Source organism: Corythoichthys intestinalis, chromosome 10 (genome assembly GCF_030265065.1).
Source record: "Corythoichthys intestinalis isolate RoL2023-P3 chromosome 10, ASM3026506v1, whole genome shotgun sequence".
NCBI lineage: Eukaryota > Metazoa > Chordata > Actinopteri > Syngnathiformes > Syngnathidae > Corythoichthys > Corythoichthys intestinalis.
In genome coordinates this window covers 20851988-20869434 of record NC_080404.1, presented here as the reverse complement: position 1 = coordinate 20869434, position 17447 = coordinate 20851988, and the positions used below count along the sequence as shown (strand labels likewise).

Below are 17447 nucleotides of genomic sequence, written 5' to 3'. Positions count from 1 at the left end.
GCCGTTACCGTTACTGACAGTCAAAAGCGGTGTGTTACTTACTTTGAATAAATTGAAGAAACTACCAGCCGTAGCGAGTCTACTCTGCTCTGTTTATTTGTCATCCAAGACTTGGGGTGCGTTCAGGTCCATGGCAATGAAAATAGTAAACACACATAGCCTACCTTTACAAGAATGATGGAGCTGCCGTTTGATATGGTCATATGGTCATGTGGTCCTGCACCCATCCGCAGCAAAACTGTTCGTAGCTTACTAGCAATTTGTAATTTCGGAATCGCTGATGAGTTTAGTAACATACACCAAACAATAAATACAGCATAGTGCCCATTTCGCGTAATTATGGAAGCCCGTCGACATCTTTACTCAATTTGTCTTCGGCTTGCTCGTAAGGGTCAACATTGTTCAGATCCTTAAGTTTGATCACATATCTGTTCTTTGCCTTAGTAACGAGGCGGTCTCTTTATCGAACTGGCAAGGTAAAGTTTAATGTCCCGTGAGCCAGACCTGCTTCCAATATGGCTGCGTTGTTGTCAAATCTCACGTGATCCCCCATTCTGTGACATAAACGCTCGAGCCTAATAACGCATGTACTTCAGAGCCAGTGTTTTCACACACAAACTGGAACAGCGCGTGCGGCAAACACACACACGCAAAACGGATGCAGAGGGATATGATTGCAGAGCATTCAGAGGAAAATTTGTCCTTTACGAGGTGGAGATATAAACACTATTTCAAGTTGGTCGAAATTGAAGGAAAGAACGTGCATGTAAAGTGTAATTTATGTCCCGGGGCAAAGCTTTTGTCGACATCTGTGGGAAGCAATTAAAATCTGTTTATTTTTGTTGCACTTCAAGTGTAGGATAAATCTGTTGCTGGTGAGGTGCAATAAATATTACAAGGTTCTATAACACAACTACCTGTCTGTTCTTCTCTATTCAACTGACTCGAATACTGCTCAGAAAATTTCAAATTCTTTGACATACAACTTCTTTTTAATGTAACGGAAATAGTTACTTTCCCTGGTAACTAGTTACTTTTACTATAGAGTAATTTAGTTACTAACTCAGTTACTTTTTGGAAGAAGTAGTGAGTAACTATAACACATTACTTTTTTAAAGTAACGTGCCCAACACTGGTAATGAGTTTATTCAGTTGCCATTCATCTGTTAAATTGTTTCATGTACTCATGTTTCATAATGATATTAACATTAGAAACCATTTAAATCAGGAATGTGCATTGATGTGTAGCGGTACTACAAAAAAACTCATTGCAAGACTGGTATTTGCCTGAGCAATTCTGACATCATTACAAGAAATAAGACAATACATTCAGAACGCTGACTTCCTTATGGTTTTATTACTCAGAGAAACAATCGTCAAACCATGCCAAGATGATTAAATGATATACAGTATGCATATATTGTTATGCTATAACAGTAGCTGACTTGTACTGAGTGACCTCAAGTTGAAATCAATTTTTCCTGGAAACATGATCCAAATACAGTAGGTTCAGTGATATTAACACGTTTTATTTTGATGAACTAAGATTAGAAAAATCATTTTAAAAAAGGTAATTCTTACAACAAGTACCCCACAGGAGTGTGACTTTGCTTATCATGAAAGAACAAGCTTACCATACAATATCACTGCAAAATATGTTCCAGCAATTGCTGGAACCCAAGATAGCATATACACCAGGTTAAATTTTAGTCATTGCCTGGCTAAAAACGACAAAAAAAAAAACTTAGACGTTTGCTCTTGTCTGTTTGTGCCTGGATTTAAGTTTTTCTTTTAATGAACATTGTACAATAAGTGGAACTTCAGTGGTGCCATTATATCGTACAGAACAATACGATACAGCTTAGCACAGGAGATAACATTGTGAATGAATCTTTGAAGTTGATGGGGAGTGTTTCCTTGACAACATAAATTGAGCCCCCTCTGGTTTATTTACAATATATCCATCTCACCATAATTCATCTCTTCGGGTGTCCTTGCATGGTAGCAGCAGCTTTTCAAAGCAAAATACTAACAAGTGAAAGTGTCCATTAAGCCTCCAAATGTAACACGGATGGTACGAGCGCCCTAGGTTTTAGTCGACGTTAAAATAAAAGTTGTTGTTGTTGTTGTTATTTGATGTCCTTCTGAAGCCTCTCAATAAATGCACCTGCAATGACCTACAATGAATATGTAGCATTAATGTGTATTTTTCGATGGACGGACAGACAGGTGTTTTCCATGAAAGGAGGCCAAGTTATTAAGTCTTTGCTGTCCAAGAAAAACGAGTGTTACAAGAGAATGGCTGTGGACCGGTCTTGTCTACAGTGATGCATCTGCAGTGATCTGGACTCTGCATCATCCTGTCAAGGTGAAGAAGGACCTGGACCATAAGTCGAAGCCCTCAATTTAAAAATCCATCTATATTTACACCGTCCTCTATAGTCCAAAAAAAGAACAAGTCCATGGATACAAGCAGCTGTCAATCCCCTACGAGAGATGGACAAATTGGCAGGGCAGAGGGACTTCTGGGCTGAAGATACATGTTTTTTTTCCCCTTGTATACCATAACTCTACCTTTGTCTCTCAATTATTTAAACTCACAAGATCTACTGCGGATGGAAAATACTGTATAGGAAGGTGCTGTCGAAATACTTGGTTGCTTTATGAGCACTGTCAATCTGCCCTTGAGCAATAAACCACACTTTTAATTTGTTCAAGGATCCAATACAGTTGTATATTCCCTAAACTTGTATATATATATATATATATATGTATATTTTTTTTTTCCATGCCCACATCCTTAGTGCTTGTTGGATGGGATTCTTTTGCATGCCCCACCTTACAAGTAAAAATCTGTTTAGAGTGTACACAGACACGCAAGTCAACTGAGATAGGTAGCACAAAGGACAAATGGAAAAGAGAGGATAAATAATATAATAAAATGAAAATCCTGGCACATGCTTTTCTTGTTAGCATGATGCAACAGTTTTCAAGTCAGAGAAAACCCAAATGTCAAAATAATAGTCTGTGCAAAGCCTTAGAACAATGAAGTGGATTGTTTTGCCTGCTTTAGTTGACAGGTTGAAAATTAAATGAGTATTGAATACACTATAGATGAAGGTCATTCCCTGAGGCAGATGTAATTTCATATTGTTCATCTTAACAAGCGACACGTGACTAACGCCAATGTAATGGTACACTGTTTATCTTTATTGACTTCAGGCAATCTCATTCCTTACTCCATTGGCGGTGATATTTGTGGTGAAGATAATTCAGAGGACAGACAAGACGGAAATCAAAGAAGCATGTTTAGGTAAGTGGAGTTAATTATTGTTTATTTACTTTTTAGGTTTGCTAGATAAATGCAAAGTATTCTCCCCACCAGTGGCGGAACAAATGTGAATAGAGCTGGGGTGCAATGAGCATAAACTGGACCCTCCAGAACGGATCGTCCGATGGTGGGGGGTGGTCTGTTGCTAGTGGACAGACCCTCAAGTCCAGTGTGTGTGTTAAGCGGGGGTGCAAGTGTACATTTTTTTGTGGGCCCCTCCAGACAACCGGCAAAACGGAGGGGCTGACAAAGATATTTGAACACTTAAAACACTATACTACAGCTCCGCGCGTAATCCTAACTTTTCTGTTTGAGCCTCCCCTTGCCCAACCACGTCCACTTTACGATTGCGATTGCACCACCAGTTTCCCCTTACATTTAGCCCCTGCTCAGTGGTGAGTGAGCTAGCTCAGGTTTGTTGATGTCAAAACAATAACGACGTTATCAATTAGTTGAAGTCGACCTCACTATAATTACCACAGTGTCAACTACAAAAAAAAAAAAAAAAAAAAAGTTCAACTTCTGTGATGTACAGCACTTTGCATTATGTTTTTCTTTTTTTAAGTGCCATGCAAATATAATGGATTTGAGTCCAAAACTCATTCAGCTGAGTGGACTTTACAATTCAAATTAAAAAGTTTTGGGGGTTTGTTTTCATGCTTCCAAAACAAGAATACAGTAATACCTCAAAAAGTTCCTGGGGTGTTTGGCCAGCTATTATATGGCGCTATAAAAATGACTTTATTGATGCCAGGATGAGATTATAAAAAGTAGACTAGCACACCAGTCATCATCGGGATACTGCATCTACACAGATATTAACATCGCAATGGCAATTAGCAAACTGGGCTCGACATGACACACTGCATGTGGCACTACAGTCTCTCTCCATATGGGAGATGTTCAGTTTAACAACTCATCAGACACATCATGTCTCATTTGTGCAGTTTGTCCAAATTAGCAAGTTGTTCAGTAACATTTACACAGTGATCCTCTTTGCAGCATAGAGATTTCATCACATTTCATTTTTATTTTATTGCCGGCTACGTGAGGTGAATTCAGTTTTCTCGTAGACCGCTGAGATAAATCAGTGAGGGATTTGTATCCCGACTAATGATTCGCCCCAGATGCTGACGTGATGGCTAATTAAGTGGATGTCCAGTACTTACAATAACTTACTTTTATTTGTCATTATCAAAGTTAAAATGAAGCAGTAATGTCGTCAGGCTTTTTTGGGGGGCGGCGTTAAAGTGGTACATTTGCCTGTGGACCGTCCTCTCAAAACAATGTAACGACCATATTTTTCGAAATAGGCTATAGGTTGCAGATTTTTTTGCAAGTTTATACTCTGGAGCGACTTATATATGAAAATATTAACACTTTATTATATCATTTCACGTTGTTTATTAAGAATGTCCCGATCGCATATTTTTGCACCGAGTCCGAGTCACCTGATTTTGAGAATCTACCGATAGCAAGTCCTGATCTGATTCAGAAAAACAAACAAACAAAAAAGTTTTTTTGTTTTGTTTTGTTTTTATTTGAACAAAAGTTCCAAACATGTGACAGTACTGTACTTTTCACAGTTCGGCTTTTTCCGGGAGTGTTGCGGAGTATAAAACGTATATATTTTTGTATCTTTTGGCAATATGCCATTGTGTTTCTGAAATATTTTGTTACTTTTTAGCCCTAAAAAGTAAAAATAAAATAAAATAAAAAGGTACCGTATTTTTCGGACTATAAGTCACACCTGAGTATAAGTCGCACCAGCCATAAAATGCCCAACGAAGAGGAAAAAAACATATATAGGTCGCACCGGAGTATAAGTCGCATTTTGGGGGGGAGTTTACTTGATAAAATCCAACACATAGAACAGATATGTCATCTTGAAAGGCAATTTAAAATGAAAATACAATAGAGAACAAAATGCTGAATAAGTGTAAAGTATAATAATGTTACATGATGCATGAACAACGAAATGCCAGCGTGGCCGGTATCTTAACGTAACATAGCTATTAAGCGTTATTCAGATAACTATAGCATAAAGAACATGCTAACAAGTTTACCAAACCATCAGTGTCACTCCAAAACACCAAAATAACATGTGAAATGATATAATAATGTATTGACAATTTCACACATAAGTCGCTCCTGAGTATAAGTCGAATCCCCAGCCAAACTATGAAAAAAACTGCGACTTATAGTCCGAAAGATACGGTATATTAGGCCTGAACGATATTGGAAAAAAATAACATTGCAATATATATTGCCAAGGCTCCACACTTATTTTTTTGCATTGGTCGCACTGGTGCAACAAACTTTTTTCTTAAGGTGCACCAGCGCAAAATGTAGGCGAACCAACGTTTTAATGCATCGCCTTTAACACCATACTTTAACCACTCTCCATAAAATTCATATATTTCATATGAGTGAGTCCACTCAAATTCACTCACGCTTTGACGCTCACGCTGCCGAGAACAGCCTCTCGACAATGAAGATTGACTAAACGATGATTAACACATTTGAGCCTTTGACCATAGAGCTACCAAACCGTCACTCAAATCAAAGCTACAAACCTCTCAATAATCGTTAACTTTAAGTAGCAAACGTCAGCTACACTGGTGACCAAGAAAAGTAGCAGGAAGGAGAGTGAGAAGCTGTATGAGCCTGAAGCAGTAAAACATATATTTTTGTAAATTAAAAACTCGATCCTTCTCACCTAATTCCGATCCTCTGAAAAATGGCGCGATCGGCCTGATTTCCGATCACATGATCGGGTCGGGACATCCCTATTAGTTATGCGATAGCTAAGTAGCTATGTTATAGCTACAGTATGTTACGTTAACATACCCGGCATGTAGTCAGTTCGTTGTTTATGTGTCATGCAATGTGAGTATACTGTACACTTAGGCTAGGTTCAGACCGCAGGTTTTAATGCACGAATCCGTTTTTTTCATGTTTTTCCGACTCGAGTGAGGCGTTTAGTTGACACTCTGAACGGGACAAGTCGCATTGAAGTGAACCATTTTAAATCCGATCTGGGTCACTGTTGTATGTGGTTTAAGTCCGATATGGGCCACATTTTTCCAGAAGGTGGCGGTGGTCTTAAGTGTGAAGTCTCCAAAATCGGAATTCATGCAGAAATTACGTCAGCAAAGAGTGAGAGCAGCACGCAAGATGGCAGCGATGTAACTGTTCATTAGCGTTAGCGCCTAGCTTGAACTTGGCTTTTACTACCCAGGAGGCGGGCTTGACCACAGTCATATAAAATAAAATGAAGAAAAAGATAAGCCTTATAATGCTCGGTTTCTTTCTGTGCGCCAAACGAGCAATATTTCCATATTGCTTACATAGCCGAGTTGGGGCAAACTGACGCACGCACATAAGGCTTATATGTGTGTGTCATGCACAAACTGTGTGTAGTTATTTGTTTTGATGCTTCTGCATATGCGGGTCAGTTTGCTCAGCGTGTGTCGGACTGCGAATTAGTGCGCATACATAATATTTGAATAGGCTCAATGGCAGTGACGTGCGGTCAGGGGAGGCAGGTGAGGCAGAGCATCAAATTTATATTAATATTTGTCCATTGCTCTTTATGTATGACTCATTTCAAACATTTTTTATAGTCAAAATCGCTGAATTTGCCTATTTCCTGTTCAAATAAAGAAATGTAACGAGAGGTGCGGCAGCAACGAGTAAAGCCTCACCTCTGATTGCGCAATCCATAACAAACTGGGTTGATACATGGAATTGGAGCGTGCTGGTTGCCGTACATCTGCATGTCGCCATTATAATGTTTCCAGATACGTTTATTTGACCTGATTTTCCACAGTCTGGCTAATGTCTTTAACCCTTAAAGTTTAATGTTTGTTAGCAACATATTTAGTTTTGCTGATGGGAAATAAAACCGCAGTGAAAACGCACAGGTTGCGGCAGATAGTACTCTGCCGCACTGCAAGGGGGCGTACGTGAAACTGGACTTTCCGTTAAAAGTGGACGCAGTTAACACAACACCGGAGCTAAAAGGTTTGCTTCAAACTACGGGACAGAAGATAACTCGCGCTTTTCAAACGGACTGGTACACCCGTAGAGACTGGCTATGTGGCTGTCCTTCGAAAAATCGCCTTTGCTGCTTTCCCTGCCTTTTCTTCTCAACTTGTGCCAATGTCTGGACTAACATGAGATATTGTGACATTAAAAAACTACCACGAAGCCTCAGCAAACATGAGAGCTCGACCACTCACATTCAAAGCCTGATTGCTTTAAAAACTTTTGGAAGCTCAAGGATCGATTTGGCTTTGACGTACAGCGGAAGCTCAACGGTAGCATCCACAAAGCTAAGGTAAAGAGTTTGAAAGACCTCATTAATGCAACCTGCATCCTAGCTAAGCAGGAGTTAACATTTCGTGGTAACGATGAGCGTGTAAGCTCTTCTAAACGTGGCATATATGTAGAACGCTTACATGGTTTTGCTGAGAAAGATGAAAGGTTAGCATTTGGACACATCTACTGTGTTTTCTGGCTTGTCAAATAGAACACAGAACGATCTAATTGAAGCAATCCTCTCCATTGAGGCGGAGAGATTTTTTTTTTTTTTTAAAGTAAAATAAAATAAGGAGGACTTTTACAAAAAGGGCGTAGGTTTGCATAGGGACGGTAGGGACATAACACTATCAACTTTTCAGGATGCTAAAATTGTCCCCACCAACTTTTAAGCAACCTTACCTTTTTTGCATGATATAATGTTCAGTTATATAGAGAATTTAGATCTTTCAGTAGTTCCATATGTTGCAAGGATAGAATTGACCCTGCCATTATTAAGTGGATTATTTTCACTATGTTTATGTTTGCTAATAAAAACCAGACATTTATTCAGGAAGTTTTCAAAATGTTTCTTTAGTATTTTTTGAAGACAAAGGTTTGAATCGAACAGTGTATCATCTGAACCAATGCACGTAAAAGTTATTATCAGTAGATAAGGATTTATTTTGCATTGATCATTTTGCCTATTAATGAATTAGGTTCATATACATGAGAAATGTGGCCCTTTGCCCCCTTCATGCAATCTGTTTGGTCTAATTAATGTCCCGTCCCTAGCAAAAAGTGTACCTACATGCAGGTTATGCTGTTGAGACCAAACCTATGCCCTTCCAAAGTAACGACGGTTTTTGTGGTGAAGGACAGGCGCAAGACCACAAACAGTTTTCATTTCAATCTTATTTAAAAAAAAAAAAAAAAAAAAAAAAAAAAAAAGAGCTTAGACCAAGAAAAATACAGTAGAATATTTAAAAACTAAATTTTGGCCTTAAATAAAATATTCTTTGTTTTTCTTTTCACACTTTTTGTTTAGCAATCTGTAATAAATTGATTCAAGTATCAGAATTAAGTTTTAAAAACAACTGAATATTTCACTAAAGGTCAGAATTGAATTCTGTGGTTTTGTACACCACTCTTTACTCTCATTTATGTTGCATGAATTATAGAATTGCGACGGCCAACACATTGAGGGTGTAGAGCAAATGCATGTTATTTTCTTACTTTTACGTATCGATAATATGTACCGTGTGTGCATGTTTTGTGAAGAATGCTGATGAGATATGAAATAACCAGTAGCCAATTGAATAAGCTACCGTTTTTGGTTTATATATTTGGAAATCTGACACTAAAGGAGTCAGTGCCTCACCAACCATGAACCTCACCGCACGTCACTGCTCAATGGACAAAGGCAGTCTGAATGGGCACCCCAAAAAAACAGATATGACAAAAAATCTGCAGTATGAACCTAGCCTTATTCAGCCTTTGTTCGCTATTGTATTTTTATGTTTAATTGCCTTTTAAGATGACTTGCCTGTTCTTGGCGTTAGATTTTATAAAATAAATTTTCCCCCAAAATGTGACTTATACTCCTGTTTGACCTATATGTATTGTTTGTTTTCATTGCGCATTTTTTGTCTGGTGCAACTTACACTCATGTGCGACTAATAGTCTGAAAAATACGGTAATTCTAGTGAGACTTAAACTCGAAGTTGAAAAGTGTTCTACGCTTCTTGACCCTGTTGACAAAAGCATGTCATAGATATCAACCCCTAGGTCAGGGGTCCTCAAACTATTCCACATCGCAATGGGTGCTAGATTTCTTTCCAACAAAACAGGACGACACCTTTGCGTTAATCTGGTGTCTTATAAGTGTAATCAGTTGATTGTAGTCAAGTGCTGCATGTTTTAGCCAAAACCTCGTTGGTTAAACAGTCTGTGCTGCATCTGTAGGAACAAAAAACAGGACCCACAGCAGCCCTTGAGGACCAGCTTGGACACCCCTACCCTAGGTTTTAAATGTGGGAAGGGAGTACTCCACTTCTTTAATATATTCAAGGAAAAAAAAAATACTCATGTTAGAAAAAAATGTAATCAATTATTGTTAAATGACTCTGAGCTTCTAAGCCTTCGGAGCTCCATTCATGAAGTGATATTAGTTACCTTTCCAATTGATACTGTCTTTCTGGCAAGATGGCAGGGGGTGATTTAAAGGCTTTCACATCTTGTAAACTGTGAAGTGCTTCATCATGTTCAAACAGCCAAGAAATGAGTGTAGGTTAGAATAGATGCTCAACAACCTTTTATTTGTGCATTATCTTAGAACGTAAAAACCCTTTTAGACTTCAGCAGAGGAATGCTATGTTTCAAGGTTTCTTGAGCCAAATGTGATTGAAATATCTGTGACCATCTATCTCAATAAGATGTAGATTTAAATATATTTGCATTTTTCTCTCTTGCAGCAGTGTCACTAGCTCTTGCCCTGAATGGAGTTTTCACCAACACTATCAAGTTGATTGTTGGAAGGTATGTAAAATGAAATGATCCATTTTACACTAGGCTTTGAAAATGGATTTAAGTACAGAATGTCCACAGGTCATACTATTTTAAACCCAATTAATAGCACAGTTTAGTACACATTGTTTTTATCAAAAGTTGGAAAGGCAACCCAAAAATATAAATCATTCATGCAGAAAAGACAAATTTAATATTGGAATGTTTTTCTTAGCATTTTAAAAAAAGTTTAAGAAAAGTATTCCAGCTGACACAGACCTTCAAAATTATTTAAAACATAGTAATCTTAATTTTGGGCTAGTAGTGACCAACTTCTGCCAACTACAGTTCATATGGGTACTAACTGCTTTTAAGGCTTTTTCATCAGTTTGGAGTTTTACAACGAGTATGTACGTGAGATAATACAACTCTACGATGTAGAAAATATTCACCTTGCCAGGAAAGTTGTGACCCTTGTGTGCCATACTTGTGCCTTGTACTGTACTACAGAAACAGCATGCCAGCAAGACGACACGTACAGGTCAAATTAATCAAAGAAAGATACTGTTTGTTAGGTCTGCAATTTGCAATTTGCTAGACGGGCTCCAGCAAACCCTCCACCCAATCACGAAAACTTATCAAAGAAGATGAAAGGATAACCAGAGGTGGGTAGAATAGCTAAAAAAATTAGTCAAGTAAGAGTAGCATTGCTTCAAAATAACATTACTTAAGTAAAAGTATTCATCTTAAAATGTACCCAAGTACAAGTAAAAAACTATTGATGAAAATAATACTCAAGTAATGAGTAACTGCTTACAATTTCATTTTTTTTCTTAAAGAACGGTCTTTTTTTCTCTGCACAACGCCATATACAGTGTATCACAAAAGTGAGTACACCCCTCGCATTTCTGCAGTTATTTAACTATATCTTTTCATGGAACAACACTGACAAAATGACACTTTGACATAATGAAAAGTAGTCTGTGTGCAGCTTATACAATAGAGTTAATTTATTTTCCCCTCAAAATAACTCAAAATATAGCCATTAATATCTAAACCCCTGGCAACAAAAGTGAGTACACCTTTGAAAAACCGTACATCCCTAAATGTCCAAATAGAGTACTGCTTGTCATTTTCCCTCCGTAATGTCAAGTGACTCGTTACAGGAGTGCTTTCAGCATTTCTGCAGAGATTGAAGAGGTGGGGGGTCAGCCTGTTAGTGCTCAGACCATACGCCACACTCTACATCAAATTGGTGTGCATGGCTGTCACCCCAGGAGGAAGCCTCTTCTGAAGACAGTATAAGGGGTTTCGATATTAATGGCTATATTTTGGGTTATTTTGAGGGGAAAATAAATTAACTCTATTATATAAGCTGCACACAGACTACTTTTCATTGTGTCAAAGTGTCATTTTGTCAGTGTTGTTCCATGAAAAGATATACTTCAATATCTGCAGAAATGTGAGGGGGTGCACTCACTTTTGTGATACACTGTATATGTTATGTCATTATATTATTGTACTATAACCTATCACATGACCGTATTAGGACAAAAATAGGACAGGAATCATTGGACCCAGACTATAAAAATCTATAGAAATGACACATCAGCCATCCAAAGAGCATGAGTTTCCTCTAGTGGAGAAAAAATATCCTACCTTGAAATTAAAGCAATCATATCTCTGGTTTTCCATGATTTATCGGTGCCAAACGACAACTGTAAGAGAGGTTGAAATTTGCATTTACGAGTAATGCTGACGCCAGCGTTTTATGTGAAATAGGTGATTTTTCAGTGCACTTTAAAGACTTCACATGATTGAACAGGTCACAGGACTTCCGACTGCAAGCTTTTATGTGGTCATGTGACTATATAGTTACGTCTGATTGGTATAATGGAGTCATGTGATTATTGTTGCGACATTTAATTGGTGAAACTGGTGGAGTCACTGTGGGCATCCCTGACAAAAATATACAGTGGGGCAAATAAGTATTTAGTCAGCCACCAATTGTGCAAGTTCTCCTACTTGAAAAGATTAGAGAGGCCTGTAATTGTCAACATGGGTAAACCTCAACCATGAGCGACAGAATGTGGAAAAAAAAAAACAGAAAATCACATTGTTTGATTTTTAAAGAATTTATTTCCAAATTAGAGTGGAAAATAAGTATTTCGCCACCTACAAACAAGCAAGATTTCTGACTGTCAAAGAGGTCTAACTTCTTCTAACGAGGCTCCACTCGTTACCTGTATCAATGGCACCTTTTTTAACTCATTATCGGTATAAAAGACACCTGTCCACAAACTCCGTCAGTTACACTCCAAACTCCACTATGGCCAAGACCAAAGAGCTGTCGACGGACACCAGAGACAAAATTGTAGACCTGCACCAGGCTGGGAAGACTGAATCTGCAGTAGGTAAAACGCTTGGTGTAAAGAAATCAACTGTGGGAGGAATTATTAGAAATTGGAAGACATACAAGACCACTGATAATCTCCCTTGATCTGGGGCTCCATGCAAGATCTCACCCTGTGGCGTCAAAATGATAACAAGAACGGTGAGCAAAAATTCCAGAATCACACAGGGGAATCTAGTGAATGACCTACAGCGAGCTGGGACCACAGTAACAAAGGTTACTATCAGTAACACAATGCGCCGCCAGGAACTCAAATCCTGCACTGCCAGACGTGTCCCCCTGCTGAAGAAAGTACACGTCCAGGCCCGTCTGCGGTTTGCTAGAGAGCATTTGGAAGTATCCAGAAGAGGAATGGGAGAATGTGTTATGGTCAGATGAAACCAAAATAGAACTTTTTGGTAGAAACACAGGTTCTCGTGTTTGGAGGAGAAAGAATACTGAATTGCATCCGGAGAACACCATACCCACTGTGAAGCATGGGGATGGAAACATCATGCTTTGGGGCTTTTTTTCTGCAAAAGGACCAGGATGACTGATCTGTGTAAAAGAAAGAATGAATGGGGCCATGTATCGAGAGATTTTGAGGGAAAATCTCCTTCCATCAGCAAAGGCATTGAAGATAAGACGTGGCTGGGTCTTTCAGCATGACAATGATCCCAAACACACCGCCAGGGCAACAAAGGAGTGGCTTCGTAAGAAGCATTTCAAGGTCCTGAAGTGGCCTAGCCAGTCTCCAGATCTCAACCCCATAGAAAATCTGTGGAGGGAGTTGAAAGTCAGGGTTGCCCAACGACAGCCCCAAAACATCACTGCTCTAGAGGGGATCTGCATGGAGGAATGGGCTAAAATACCAGCAGCAGTGTGTGAAAAGCTTGTGAAGAATTACAGAAAACGTTTGGCCTCCGTTATTGCCAACAAAGGGTACATAACAAAGTATTGAGATGAACTTTTGGTATTGACCAAATACTTATTTTCCACCATGATTTGCAAATAAATTCTTTAAAAATCAAACAATGTGATTTTCTGTTTTTTCCCCCACATTCTGTCTCTCATGGTTGAGGTTTACCCATGTTGACAATTACAGGCCTCTCTAATATTTTCAAGTGGGAGAACTTGCACAATTAGTGGTTGACTAAATACTTATTTGCCCCACTGTATAATGTAAAACGTAGAATAAAGAGGAAAATTGTAGCGACGCTAGTGCAGCCCAAAGTAGCGGCGTAAGAGTAGCATTTATTATTCACAAATCTACTTAGGTAAAAGTAAAAAGTATGGCATGGTAAAACTACTCTGAGAGGTACATTTATCTCAAAAAGTTACTCAAGTAAATGTAACAGCGTAAATGTAATGCATTACTACCCACCTCTAAGGATGACTTTAAAGGTAACAGGGCAGAGAAGTCTGCTGACTTTACCTGTAAATAATTTCTTTAGCCGTGAAACACAGTATTCATTTAAAGACTTTCTCCTGCGGTACAAAATACAGCACTATGGTTGGGAAAATGTTGCGTTAGACACACCACCAATTTGGAGGTCCAACAGAGAATTATTTCCTTAGTGTGGGAAAAAGTACTAACACACTGCTCAACCACAGTTCCAATTAAGGCGTGACCTTTATAAATTGTTTTGTTCTAATTGGATAAAACAAAGCTTAAATGTGCATTAAAAAACAGTCTAATGTTTGTGCCTGACTCACAGACCGAGGCCTGATTACTTCCAGCGGTGCTTCCCAGATGGACAAGTGAATACAAAGATGCAGTGCACTGGCGAACCACACATAGTCTCAGAGGGGCGTAAGAGTTTTCCCAGCAGTCATTCTTCTTGTAAGTTGCAGCCACATCTCTTCCAGCATGTTGACAAGAAAACACTACAGTTGTACCAATTCCATTTTTGGTCTCCCGGTACCAATTCCGACACCTGGCTGTGTGGTATTGGCCAATTCTGATACTGTACCGATACAGTGTTTTTTGAAAATACTGGACTGTCTCAGAAAATTAGAATACACAATATTCTAATTTTCTGAGACAGTCCTGTACATTAATCCACCATTTAAAGCAGGGGTGTCCAAACTTTTTGCAAAGGGGACCAGATTTGGCGTGGTAAAAATGTGGGGGGCCGACCTTGGCTGACGTCCTTTACATAGAACAATATACAGGACTGTCTCAGAAAATTAGAATATTGTGTATTCTAATTTTCTGAGACAGTCCAGTATATATTTTTTTCTTTTAATGTTGAACTACTGCATACTCAGCTGACTGTAAAGATACTTAACGCATTGATTGCCATTGACAGCTATAGACAAACAACCGATTTGAAGTGGCATGATTTGCAGCATTTGTTCATTTGCTGCCACTCTCCCGCTTTAAATGGACTTGGTTTCTAGTAGTGATAAACAAATTGCGGGAGAGTGTATTTTGGCCGGAGGAAGAACAAAAATATATATTTTTTTTCTTCTTTGGCTGCCATTGACAGCGCTGGGGTGCCAGCCATCCCACTCCAAATAGATTTGATGTCTTCTAGTGATAAACTCATTTTAATTCACACCAGAAGGGTGATTGGACGTCTATCATCATCTTGGGAAGGGCGACAAGTGTTTTTTTTTTTTTTTTTTTTAATTAAATTTTTTTTTTACGGTTCTATGTGTAGCCGGCAACCATCTTGGGTAGGGTAACCAGCAGTTAAAAACTATATTTCAAATGTACATATTGCACAGCATGGGCACTTTATTTCTTAGTACACCCTGATATTCATGACATCATTTTAGTGCCATATCGGTATCAGTGCAACATTAGACAACACATCAAATCCACCCACTCAGTTTCTTCTCTAACTTGGTGTAGCAATCTCCTTTACATTTCATGACACCATGTTGGCATGCTGAAATCTATTTTCCCATAGTCCTTTTAGCATGAGTATTTCAATTTTACCTATTTTTTTCTCCAAGCTTTAACTTCTCAGCAGTGTTTAATAATTCAAGTGGTTTCCTGTTGTCCAGCTAATTAATCTTAAGAAGCACACATGTCTCGATTTCTTTGCTGTTGGCTATACAGATCTTTGTGATACCAGATAAAATATAAAAGGATGAGAAAACGAATGCATCCATGCTCATGTACGTGTCTAAATTTCTCAATTCCTTGCTTTGGAAATTGTCCTTAGACTGTTGACATCTTTATTACTATATTAAAACCGTGAATGGATAGAATGGGAAACATTTGGATTAAGTACACACTGGTGTGCAATTCTCAAACCACCACCTTCAACCCCTTTTCTCTACACTTAATGTGTTTTCCAAAATAACTGCAAACCAATTTAATTGTTATCATTGTGGGAGTGTGAAGTGAAGTACACTTTTTAAACCCACCAGTTGCTCCCAATGGCTACATTTACAATGACGGCAGTATTATTCTATAAAGCGCATAAAGGCAAAACTCAGTGTATATGATCTGGAACTCTAATTAAGATCATTCATAGGCCTAGAAATGTACGGTTTGTTCAAGTTCTTAAAATTTAACATTTAATTTCAACACTTACATTGGTCCCACATGATTAAAATGTGTTACGCTGACTTAATAATCCATTAAATTTGAGGCAAAAAGGGATAAATTGTGTCAGTTTACTAAATTTTAAACATCTGCAACTCACGTTCAAGTACATCTTTTTTATTGTCAGTGTACAAGTATAGTGTTATGGAAATAGGCCCCGTCTAGTTTGAGCCCCCAAACTGCCTCATTTGCATTTACCACAAATGCTCCTAAATTCAAAGTCTGCAAGCAAAGCACATTTTGTAAAGGTGTTAGTTATTTTGGTGCTGAAATGTGTCAATGCATCTGCTAACAACTGTGGAAATATTTGGTGATCATAAAACTGATGTTGACGAGTTCTTAACTCTTTCAGAGCCATTGAAGATGATAGTCATGTCTGTGGTGACTTTAAATGACTTTACTACTAGTGGACGTCCACTCCATTTTACGTGGAAGGGCTAGCAGCGAATGAACGAATATTCATCACGGCTAGCCCTCCCTGTCCAAATAGATTGGACTTCTATTGCCGTCAATGGCAGCCAATGAGTTAATACAGCTGTAGGAATGCCACTATATTTTGAACATTTAAACCCTAAACATTCTTTCCTTTCTGAAGTTGGTCGCCACTTCATCCACTTTCTGTGATGTGAACAAAATCAAAGGCGCAAAATGTCTCTGCGTGTTCTCTTCACTTTTGAACATCCCACTTGCTTCTTTGAAGATGAGAAACAATCAGGCTGCAAACATCGCTTTCATTAGTAATCAATGTTTTTGGTCCCACTGGATTTACCTCTCAAGGCTTCCGAAATGCATGAAGCAAATTCCCTCCAGTGTTGTTTTATTCCAGTCTTTGTCTCTCTCTGTCCTTCCATCGCCATCTGCTGCTTCCTTCTTTCTGGATTAATTGATACACCTACAGGAATCCCTATGTAGCCTCTACCCTTAGAACAAATGAGCTAAGTGTATCATTCTTGGCAGCAGGGAGACACACCTTGAAGCTCCCCAGTAATGCAATATGCATTTTTCTGCATTTGTTATCCTCCAAATGCTGACTACAGCCAAGTTTGCCTTTCAATGTTGCAGCCCCCTTTTCTACATTACGCCATCTTTTCGAAGTTTACGGACTAAGCCCCTGATTGTAATTTAATGGGTCCTCAGTGTGAACTATTTAAACAGGCAAGAGGAGAAGTTTGCTGATGCATTTCAGTTTATCAAGATGAAATAACAACAGCATGATTTAGAAGTATGAAAAATGAGACTTTTACAATTATTTCCTTGGAGTTCTTGCGTCACAACACACTACACCAAGTGTGTAGGTTTGATCTGAACTTTGGTAGGGATAATATAACAGCATAACCTGCATGTACACTTTTTGC

The 17447-nt window shown here is 38.6% G+C and overlaps 1 protein-coding gene across 2 annotated transcripts in view; it reads left to right on the top strand.

Annotated features, from left to right (window-relative positions):
* plpp4 (phospholipid phosphatase 4) overlaps positions 1-17447 on the top strand; it is a 113102-nt gene that overhangs the window by 76295 nt on the left and 19360 nt on the right. For both annotated transcript variants that reach the window (XM_057848914.1, XM_057848913.1), the window contains 3 exons: positions 3223-3313; positions 10108-10171; positions 14249-14373. In XM_057848914.1, the coding sequence (XP_057704897.1) occupies positions 3223-3313; positions 10108-10171; positions 14249-14373 (280 nt within the window). The remainder of the gene's footprint in view (positions 1-3222; positions 3314-10107; positions 10172-14248; positions 14374-17447) is intronic.